An 11,808-nucleotide genomic window follows, 5' to 3' on the forward strand; every position below is an offset into this window, starting at 1 on the left:
TTGTCCCTGTCCCTTGTCCCTTGTCGCTTGTCCCTTGTCGCTTGTCGCTTGTCCTTGTCGCTTGTCGCTTGCGCTTGGCGCTTGTCGCTTGCGCTTGGCGCTTGTCGCTTGCGCTTGGTGCTTGTCGCTTGGCGCTTGGCGCTTGTCGCTTGGCGCTTGGCGCTTGTCGCTTGGCGCTTGGCGCTTGTCGCTTGTCGCTTGGCGCTTGTCCCTTGTCGCTTGTCGCTTGCGCTTGGTGCTTGTCGCTTGCGCTTGGTTTTAGTCATGCGTATTTTTAGCCTTTGACTAAATTGTCCTTTTATATTGTAACGTCGTTTTAGCAATTGAGATGTCATTTTTACCATAAGAAAAATGACGGTATAACATTAACCCCCCAGTTTCTTGTGCGACTTGTCGTGCGAGAAATTTAATTGCTCTGATGGAGTATGGAAGGTGCTCGTCTAGACCGCAAGGGGTCTAACTTTGAGTTTTCGTTGATTTCGGAGCCATAAGGGCTATTAGCGATCCCGAGAATCAGGCGATCCTGAACCACGGGGGTCGGGATTTTCGGAGCCACGGGGGCCTTAAGCGACTCGATCACGGGGATCGAGCGACCCTGAACCACGGGGGTCGGGATTTTCGGAGCCACGGGGGCCTTAAGCGACTCGATCACGGGGATTGAGCGACCCTGAACCACGGGGGTCGGGATTTTCAGAGCCACGGAGGCCTTAAGCGACTCGATCACGGGGATCAAGCGACCCTGAACCACGGGGGTCGGGATTTTCGGAGCCACGGGGGCCTTAAGCGACTCGATCACGGGGATCGAGCGACCCTGAACCACGGGGGTCGGGATTTTCAGAGCCACGGGGGCCTTAAGCGACTCGATCACGGGGATCGAGCGACCCTGAACCACGGGGGTCGGGATTTTCGGAGCCACGGGAGCCTTAAGCGACTCGATCACTGGGATCGAGCGACCCTGAACCACGGGGGTCGGGATTTTCAGAGCCACGGAGGCCTTAAGCGACTCGATCACGGGGATCAAGCGACCCTGAACCACGGGGGTCGGGATTTTCGGAGCCACGGGGGCCTTAAGCGACTCGATCACGGGGATCAAGCGACCCTGAACCACGGGGGTCGGGATTTTCAGAGCCACGGGGGCCTTAAGCGACTCGATCACGGGGATCGAGCGACCCTGAACCACGGGGGTCGGGATTTTCAGAGCCACGGAGGCCTTAAGCGACTCGATCACGGGGATCAAGCGACCCTAAACCACGGGGGTCGGGATTTTCGGAGCCACGGGGGCTAAGTTCATGCTAGAGGCAACAAAATGGATCATTTTATCATTGATATAAGCATTTCCACTGGGTGGATTACAAAAGGTTTCACTTCGCAGGGATTACATGTGATGGGACACAAAAAGATGGTGATAAAAAAGTAGATTAAGTGGAGTCCGATCGTTTACGCGGGTCTTGCTATTGCCTGGGCGGCTTCTAACTTTTAGGTGACAACGTTGAGAGGAGCTCTTGCCCTTTGAGCTCCGTTCTCATTGTTCCCATTGTCGACTGCTTTGCCGTGTCGACTTGTCGAGGCTTCAGAGTTGTTGACCATTTTAATAACAAACTCTTTTAGTTCTCCTCCTCGGATTATGAACTCGATTTGTCTCTTCAAATCGATGCATCCATAGGTCACATGTCCGTAACACTGATGAAACTCGCAGTACTTGGACCGGTCTCGTTTAGCGAGATCGCTTTTTAGAGGCGTGGGGTCGGTAAACTTGTTGCGAGCTAACGCGAGGATCCTCTCAGGCGGGGCGTTCAGCGGAGTGAAATTCGAGTGGTCTCGAAATTTTTCCACCAACACTAAAAATTGCTAAATCAACAGCTCTTCCAGACTCTTTGAATTAGTATGAGGTCGTCCGGAATTGTCGGCACGCGCCTTTTTCCTTTTCCAGTCGTCGGACTCTTCGTCCTCCCTTCGGCGATTTCCTTGGTCGTTTGTCCTTCGGATCTGGACAAACTCTTCTAGAGTGATGTATTTCTCGGCTCGGGCCGTGAGCTCGGTCATTGTCTTTGGCTCTTTCTTGATCAAGGAATTGAGGAAGTCGCCAAGTAGGAGTCCGTCGAGAATTGCCGAAATGGCGTCGCCATCTTCGAACTTGTCAACTCTGTTCGACTCCTCAGTGAAACGTGACAAGTATTCGCGCAGAGATTCGCTTCTCCTCTGCCTGACTGTCCGGAGATGGCTCTTCCCCAGCTTTCTCTCTCTAGAGCCGCTGAAGCGGGCAAGAAAGTTTTGTTGCAGCTCCTCAAAAGATCGAATGGTTCCGGGCCTTAGCTTGAGGAACCATTGGTAGGCAGGGCCGCTCAAAGTGAGGCAAAAAGCCTGACACATGATCGCCATTGAGTGTCTCCCCACTTTCATCCACATCCGGTATTGCTGAATGTGACAAAGTGGGTCAGCCTTTCCATCGTAAGCAGGGATGCGCGGTAGAATGAAGTCATGCTTGAAATCCTCTGCGAGGATATTCGTGCTGAATGGAGACGTAGCGTCTTCCATCATGTTGCGGACGTCTGGCGTCAATGTTTGGGTTGCTCTTATGCCTTGCACTTCGTCCCTCAACTTTTGGAAGAGTGTCATCACGTCCGTATTGTTAGTGGGGGTTGCCGCGGGGGCAAGTCTCGTCGTGCGTCCTCTCTCGTTAGACGCCTGGTCGAGAGGCGCAATGTGTGGTGGAGTTGGATCGGTCGGGATCGGTCCCGTTGCCTCTCGGGGGTTCGCCGGGGGGTGGGGATTCCGTGGAATCTCCCATCGAGCGTTTAGCTGTTGCCTTTGGTCTTGGCCATGGCGGGTCCCGGGTCTCGGGTTATGGACACGTCTTCGTGGCGCGAACCTTCGAGTATCGCCGCTATCAGCCATGTCCTCTTCGTGGCCTCGGCGATCGAAGGTGGACGGACGCGACCGATCTGTTCTAGCCTCGACGAAGGAGCGAGAGCTTTGTGAGGCGGCCGGGTGGTTTCGTGGCCTTGGCTCGACCATCGCTCGGCCAGCCTGACGGCGCCGATGATGGTAATGAACTCCTCGTGCTCCTTCGAGGTAGTTGTGGCCGATGTCATGAATGCTCAGATCGGGGACGTCAGGGGCTCAGGTGCTTCGCCTTCGGGGTTGTCGCCGGGGACTTGCTCCGAGTCTTCAATTTCCGATCCCAACGGGATATACTCCGGTACATCTTGCTCGTCGAAGACGTCATTGATGAGGGTGTCTTGGCCTCCGAGTCTCGCGACAACGCCGGCGAGACGAAAGATACTCGTCTCGATTCGCTCCATTCTTGCGTCTCGGTCGCCTTGAACGAGTGGGGGGAGAGATTCCTCTCGAGGAGCGTCGTTCTCTTGGGCTTGGCGGGCTCGGGCCCGAGTGTTGAATGCGATGCTTCCCGCCGGAGGGGCGCCGCCCTCGGAGATAGCTAGGTGGCTAGCCATTTGTTATACGTGAGTTTTATGGTCTTCCGTAGAGGAAGTGAGTTTGCCGGTGGAGAGCTCGTGGTTGTTCTCGAGATCCCCTCCTTCTAGCGCCAAAATGTTAATGCGATTTCTCGGATAACATTTGCGGGACACGTGTCGGGGTGTGAGCTTGCGACGTGCCTCGATCTTTTGTTGTCATGGTCACGTTTCCTCGGCTCTCAAAAGGATTTGTGTTTTTTGAGGAACGAGTAGGGTGAATGGGGGGTGTGACCGTGCTCTTCGTGAGCTGCCTACGTACCCGCTTTGCGGGATCAGGTCATGACGTAGTTCAGGGCGAGTGTGTTTGCTATGTGAGTGGATTCTTGGATTTTTGTTTTTCTTCCTCCCGTCGAGAGGTGGCTCTCGGTCTTTGTTTATGATCCGGGATAATTTTGAAGTTGGGAGAGTATTTGGCTGAGAGAATTCTGGAGTTGAGAGAATGTTTTTGAGTCGAGAGACTGACTTGAGAGTGAATTGAGTTTTGAGTTGAGAATGAATGAACTGTTTATAGGAAAAAAAATCGGTGCTTCTCGCTTGTCGCTTGTCGCTTGTCGCTTGGCGCTTGTCCCTTGTCGCTTGTCGCTTGCGCTTGGCGCTTGTCGCTTGCGCTTGGTGCTTGTCGCTTGGCGCTTGGCGCTTGGCGCTTGTCGCTTGTCGCTTGGCGCTTGTCCGTTGTCGCTTGGCGCTTGCGCTTGGTTTTAGCATGCGTATTTTTAGCCTTTGACTAAATTGTCCTTTTATATTGTAACGTCGTTTTAGCAATTGAGATGTCATTTTTACCATAAGAAAAATGACGGTATAACAAGTATTATGATTATCAAGGGCGACACACTTCAAGCTTTTAGGGGTGGAGTTTCTGAAGAGATCACCAATCCAAAGGTTTTCTTGCCGAAATCGAAAAGCAATTTGAAAAGAGCGATAAGGCTGAAACGAGAAAGTGTCTCTTACGAGCTCATTTCGTTTTGTATTCAAGAGGAGGAAAAAATGAAGTAAGATAAGATTGAAAGTCCTCATTTGAGAAGTACCTCGCTAAAAGTATGAATAAGTGTGTTCAAAAGGAAAAATGAGGCTACTAAGGATAAGGGTCCATCACAAAAAAAAGCCATAGAGGAATTTCCATAGGATTGTTTCTTTTACAAGAAGGTTGGACATGAGGAAAAGGAATGTCCTAAGTATTGCAAATGACGCATCAAGAAAGGTACATTTCTTGCTTTAGTCTGTTCTGAAGTTAATTTGGCTTTAGCACCTAGAAAACACTTGGTGGTTAGATCCTGGTGCTACTTCAAACATAAGTGTTTCGATGCAGGATTATCTGAGCTACCGAATGCCAAGTGATGCTGAGAGATGCATCTATGTTGGTGATGGCAAGTCGGTAGATGTGAAAGCAATTGAACATTTTAGATTTTCATTAAGTACCATTTATTATTTGGATTTTATTGATACTTTTATTGTACTTTAGACGAAATTTGGTTTTCGTTTCATGTTTGGAAAAATTAAGATATTGTTGTTCATTTCAAGACAGTGTATTCAGTTTATCTATTAATTCTAAACTTGTTGGAACTGATTCACTTGTTATATATGACAATCTTTATATGCTTGAACTTCTTACAATAAAACCTTGAATGTGGAATCACGTAGTACTAAGCACAAATTAAGCAATGAAAAGTCAAGTTCCTTATAGCACAAGCGATTAGGTTACATTTCTAGAAATATGATTGAAAGGCTTGTTTTCGACTGAATTTTGGATCAAATTGATTTTCAGACTTCGATGTATGTGTTGCGTGTATCAAAGGAAAATAGACTATATATATACCACTACAAATTTGGTTTTCTGATGCGCATGACTATCAGGTGCGACTAGTTGCACCTAAAAGTCACATCTAAATGACTTTCGGGTGCGACTAGTCGCACCAGATTGTCAACCCGAAGTCCAAAAAATTTCGCTAAAATTGTTTTCGCTTTCTAGTCGCACCTGATAGTCAAAAAAACTATCCGGTGCGACTTTAGTTTAAAATTTTAAGCGGGCCAATTCTCCCCCTCATTTTTTCATTCAAGATTGACGTGGCATTCTGGGTTAATTTTTTTTTAGATATTATCTGATGCGACTAGTGGCACCTGATAAATTATTAGGTGCGACTAGTCGCATCTAATAGAGGCTTCGGGTGCGACAAAGTCGCACCTGAAATTTAGGTTTTCTATAAAATCATATCCTCTGCACTTCGTCTTCCTCATTTCACTCCGCCGATTTCACAAAATAAAAAACACTCTCTCGCGTTCTGCAACTGTGCTCCGCCCTATCCACCACCTCCGCCGCGCTCCATAGCCTCCGCCGTGCTCCGCCGCTTCTCTATCTCTCTCTGCCACCAGGAAAAGAGGAAAAAAAACAGAGCAAAGGAAAAAAAGTTCGGCAACCACAACCTCTCAAGAATGTCCCCGGCCGCTTGAACCACCATCGCCTCTCCTTCATCTTCTCTTCTCCTTCTTGCTTGCGCTCGGCCAGTAGCTCGTCCACCAAGCCGCGCGCGTGCCACCAGCCACAAGGAGAGGATCGCCGCGCGTCGTAAGACCTCCACCGTGGTAGCTCCGCCGTGCTCCGGCGTCTTCTCCGCCTGTCCACCAGTATTTCTCTCTCTCACTCACTGAATTCGCTCTCCCTTAATTAAACTCAGTGTTTCTCTCCCTCTCTCTGCTTCGGGCCTCGTCGTCCCGTGCCTCCGGACCTCGCCGTGCGCTCAGCCCCGGCCCCGCTGCCGAGTTCTTGTCCTCCGAGTCCCAGCCACCGAGCCATTATCCTCGAGTCCCAGCCTCCGAGCCGATGTCCCCGAGTCCCCGGCCGGCTGTCCTACGTTAGTGTATATATTAGTTTTTTTTTTTTTATAAATATATATTAGTTAGTTAGCTAGGTTAGTTAGGTTGATAAATATATATTAGTGTATAAATATATATTAGTTAGTTAGGTTAGTGTATATATAATATGTTAGTTAATATGTTAGGTTAGTTAATATGTAGGTTAGTTAATCTGAAATATGTAAGTTAATATATGTTAATAATTGTAAATGTTAATTAGATAGTTAGTAATTTAATTTTGATTAGTTTGTTTAATTTAATTTTGATTAGTTTATGTTAATTGTAATTGTAATTAATTTGATAACATGTTAATGTTTAGTAATATGTTTAGGTTAGTGTTTTGTTTAAATTTAATTGTTTTGTTTTAATTAGTTTTGATTTATTGTAATTTGTCTAATAATTACATGAATAGGTTGTTTAGTTTAAAATTAGTTAATGAAATTAAAATTGTAATTGTAATATGCTACTTTGAAATTGATTAGTAATTGGATTGATAATTTCACATGTTTAATATTTAATTAGTTTAGGTTAAAATTAAGTTTTAATTGTGTTTTGTGACATGTTTTGATGTTTTGTGATATGTTTAGTATAAAATTAAGTTTAGATTAAAATTAAGTTCATGAATTTGTGATTAGTTTTGTTTGGTTGATTTAACATGAAATGTAATTGAACTTTAAATAAGAAAAATAGTTTGTGACATGTTTTGATAGTTTGTGATACTTTGCTTATTTCAGGTTTTTCATTTATAAAATGTTGTGACCGAACCACGGAGGTTCGGTTTAGGGCTGAGCTAATTTGTAGGATAGTTCTGGATGGTTTTTATATGTTTGTAAATAATTTTGCAGGTTTTTGGTTTGTCAGTATAATAGGGGAAACTCTACCGAAATTTCGGTAGAGTTTCGAATCAATTAGTCTAAAAACTCCCAACTTATTCAATCCGACTTCAAAATAACATACAATTCATAATCTTTTTAGTATGTTTACTTAGTAGTATGTAACTACGGTTTTCCTCCGCCATATGTGAGGTTTGTTAATAATAAAATCCGTGGTGCCGTCCACGTTTTTTTAAATACAGAGAAAACTAATATTTATTTACTAATATTGTTCACATCTTACAGGATGTCAGATGCAGTTGGAGCAGGTGGAGATAAGTCTCCGCTACACCATTCAGGAGCAGGTGGAGATGAGTCTCCGTTAGAGACACCGGGTTCCCAAGGTCCTAAGAAAACAAGGATGTAAGGAAAACAATAAAAAAAAGGTAGGAGTATTCAACAACCGTGTCGGCGCTTTGGTGAAAGTCCATATCCCGGTCACAGTTCGTGATTGGAATGAAGTGACGCCCCAGATATTGGACAATATTCTGAGCGCACTTCATTCTGAGTACACTTTCGTGTACAAGGATGATGAGACCGAGGAGCTGCTTCCGGCGGATTGCTTTCGTCATCAGATTGACCAGACTATCATTCGCGATGCAAAGTGAATGAGGCGCAACCAAAAGTCTAGATTATCAGGGACTTTCTTAGGCAAATGTTGCGGGCAAATAAATGTCGCCAAGATAGAAATCCCAAAAGGATATCAAAAAGACGATTGGGAGAAGGTGATAGAGGAGTTCGCAACTGACGATTGGATGGTAATGTATAATTCAAAAAAATTATGTTATCTTCTATGAAATTGAATTATAACGCAATTTAATATTTGCAGAAAAAGTCTAATCGCAACAGGGACAATTCAAAGAACAAGAAAACGAAGTCCACACAAGGGTCGATTTCTTTCTTGGCTCATCGACATTTGAACATAAGTTTATTATAATTTTATAATATTTATTTTGCAATAAATAAATTACTCATATTTTGATAAAAACTGCAGAGTAGGGAAGATGTGACTTTGGCCACGGCGTTAGACACGTGGGAGAAAAAACATCAAGATGATCAAGGCAACTGGACGACAGATTGGGCGAAACAAGCATTTGTAAGTTACTTGTGTTAATTACTTAATAATCAATATTCGATAATCTTAATAATTTTTTTAACATATGTTTGAAGGCGCGAATTAGGACTGAAGTCGAGGATATTCAGCGACAAGCAGCGGAGTCAGGCCAAACGTTTGTTATAGACCAGGCGGAGCAGTACGTGATGGATACTGTTCTCGGGCAACGTCAAGATTGGTATGTCGGGATAGGTCCCTCGATCCCGAGATCCTCGTATCTCTTGGCTCAGGCTCAGGACGAGAGCTCGTCATCATGTTCGTCATCGAGGCGCGTTCCAGATCTAGTGGTTAGCGAGCTACAAGCAGCGTTGGCCGCACAACAAGTTGCAATGGAAGAGATGAGGCGTGAGCAACGAGCTCAGATGGAGGCCTTTCAGCGACAGTTATTTGCATACACACAGCAGCATCCGTCTCCCATGCAGACATCCCCCGCGATGCTGCACCCTAGGACGATGCCGCCATCAGCTTCAATGCCGAATGTTCAGACGCCGCCATCCGCTTCAATGCCGAATGCTCAGACGCCGCCACCAGCTTCAATGCCGAATGCGCAGACGCCAGATTCGGTAGAGTTTCAGCGGCATCGTCCGAGCGGCAGCGCACCAGGACGCCAACGCACACGAGGAAGATCTGATGGAAGATGAGGTCGTGCATTGAAGAATTGGAACCCTCCAAGTGAAAAAGGGAAACAAAAGGAATAGGTTGTAATTTTTTTAATTTATTGAACGTAAATTATCAAATTTTATGTTGTTAATATTAGAATTTCTATTATATGATTTATATAATTATTATATGAATCAACATATATATAATTATTATTCTAATTAATATTATATAATAATTATTATTAAAATTATTTAATTAATTTAACAAAAAAATATTGATTCTAATAGAATCGATTATATTAGAATCAGCATTTTAAAAAAAAGCTAAAGATAATAAGATGCGACTAGTCGCATCTCATTCATTCGCGCCAAAGGTTTCAGATGCGACTACTCGCATCTGATACTTTTCGCGCGAAGGTTTCAGATGCGACTAGTCGCATCTAATACTATATATCCGGCCTTAATATATTATTTTGGAGTAAATTTAGGTGCGACTTTTGGTGCAAGAAGTCGCACCTGATAGTGATGACTTTCAAGTGCGGAAAGTCGCACCTAAAATCATCAGGTGCAGACTTTCAGATGCGACTTTGTCGCATCTAAAGTCGCACCGGAAAGTGTCATCAGGTGCGACTTTTGCACTTTTAGGTGCGAAAAAAGTCGCACCTGATGCTATATTTTGTACTAGATAAAGAAAAAATAGGTCAAATAAGGGCAACGTACGTCTTAGAGTCTACACCTACGGAAATTTTTGGACCATTTCTTATACCTTCTTGGAATAATGATAAACAATATTTTCTGTCATTCATAGACGACTATTCAAGATATGTATACATTTTTCTTATTCATGAAAAGTCTCAAGCATTGGATGTGTTCAAATCATTTAAAACCGAAGTTGAAAATCAACTCAACAAAAAGATAAAGAAAGTTAAATCTGGTTGTGGTGGTGAGTACTATGGTAGATATGACGGCTTAGGTGAACAACATCCGAGATCTTTTCCAGATACCTAGATGAGTGTGGAATTAACCCACAGTACACTATGCATGGCTCATCCAGAGTGAGAGGCATTGCTGAAAGACGAAACCGAACTCTTAAGGATATGGTAAGGAGTATGATTAGTCATTCAACCTTACCAAAATCACTCTGGGGAGAGGCATTCAAGACCGTAGACTACATTTTGAATAGAGTATAACTAAAGAAGCTGCTAAAACACCTTACGAGATTTGGACTAAGCGAAAGCCTAACAACTTATTTTCAAATCATATTCTCGCCGCGGCAACGCTGTCAGCGCGCCGCGGCGGAGGACTTCTTCCGCGGCGAGAAATTGTCTTCACCGCGACGAGAAAGTTACCATGAGTACCTTTCCCTGAGAATTTAGTCTCGCCGCAGTGATGCATAGTTTTCGCCGCGGCGGTACATTTCTAGGTAGAACTCGCCGCGGTGAGGCTTCTACAACGCTTACTCTAAGCATTGTAGAATTATCTCACCGCGGCGAGAAAACAACATCTCCGCAATGAGCTTCTACAACACTTATGCTAAGCGTTGTAGAAGCGTTTAAAAACCTAAAAAATTCAATTTTTTTCAAAACCTCGCCCAATATTCAGACTTAAGCGATTTTTTTGATTTTTTTTCATTCTTCTTCTTCTTCTTCTTCTTCATTATTCATTAAAAACTCCACCTCTCTCTCTCTCTCTCTCTCTCTCTCTCTCTCTCTCTCCCTCTCTCTCTCTCTCTCTCTCTCCGCCCTATCTTTCGACCTCGCCGCCTGCCGCCCCTCTCTTTCTCTCCGGACGCACGTCTCTCTCTATCTCTCTCTCTCAGTCGCTCCTCACTTCATCTCCGGTTGCCCATCACCCGCGTTTTCTCTCACTCTCGGCCGAGCCACCCCGTGCTCTCTCTCTCTCTCTCCGACCGCGCCTCACTCTCAATCTCGGTCGCGCTTCTTACTCTCTCACCCGCGCCTTTCTCTCTCTCTGGTCGTGCTCTCCTCGCATCGCCTCGCCTCGCGTTCGCCACGCCTCCGCCACGCCCGTGCACCATCCTCGTCTTCATTCCCTTCGTGCTCATCTAGCCAAGCACAGCCATGCCCAACTCCGGGTAAGTTAAAATTTCTTGGATTTGTTTTGAAATTAATTTTTTACTTGGACTTTTGTTACAATTTAGTTAGAATTTTATATTTATTTGAAGTTAGGAAGATATTATTGATTCGAAGTTAGGAATATATTTGACATTAGATTGAATTGAGTTTGAAATTGTGTTTTTTTTAGAATAAGATTGGATTTGAGTTCAAAATTGAGATTATGTTTTGAATTTGGTTTATTAGATTCCATGTCGTCCACTACTATTAGTTCTAGCGGTAGCGGTTAAAGAAAAATTAGAAGACATCTAGCGCTAAATTCCAATGATAAAGGAAAAAGAAGAAACACTCTTATGGGTCGGGTTAGTAAGGTTAAAACTCTTGGTAAAAAAATCCCGGTACAATTTGATGATAAAGGGCAACCAATGGGTAAGGACGGTGACGATTGTTGAGTTACTTTGGTGTGTTAGCTAGAGAACACGTTCCACTTTCGATGCACGATTGAGATGTAAAGAGAATAACCAAATTAAATAACGAATTTGGAACGAAATGCAAGAAGGATTTACGATTCCTATCGAACAAGAGCACGATTGCCTTATGAGAGTTGGAGAAGCGGCAAGGTTAATTTTTCGTGAGTTATACAACGATCTACTCAAAGACATCATCAACAAACCAATCGCCTTAAAGAGACCGGTTTGTGTTTTGAAATTCTACACAAGTATCACCGAAGAAGATTGGATAGCATTTTAGACGAACTAAAATGTTAAAAAAAAACATCAAGATATGGGAAAGCAAATACCGGAAAAAGTGTGTATACAAATC

General features: G+C 44.4%; 1 protein-coding gene across 1 annotated transcript; it reads right to left on the reverse strand.

Moving 5' to 3' along the window:
• Nucleotides 1-1,476: 1,476 nt before the first annotated feature.
• Nucleotides 1,477-2,616, reverse strand: LOC149385418 (uncharacterized). Its single transcript, XM_089626333.1, has 2 exons — nucleotides 1,911-2,616; nucleotides 1,477-1,817 (listed from the first exon to the last, which is right to left on the reverse strand). The coding sequence occupies exons 1-2, from the start codon at nucleotides 2,614-2,616 to the stop codon at nucleotides 1,477-1,479; spliced, it is 1,047 nt and encodes a 348-aa protein (XP_089482459.1).
• Between the last annotated feature and the right edge of the window lie 9,192 nt (nucleotides 2,617-11,808).

This window comes from Urtica dioica, chromosome 9 (genome assembly GCF_054948205.1).
Source record: "Urtica dioica subsp. dioica isolate 48M chromosome 9, U.dioica_male_clone48M_v1_H2, whole genome shotgun sequence".
NCBI classification, from domain to species: Eukaryota; Viridiplantae; Streptophyta; class Magnoliopsida; order Rosales; family Urticaceae; genus Urtica; species Urtica dioica.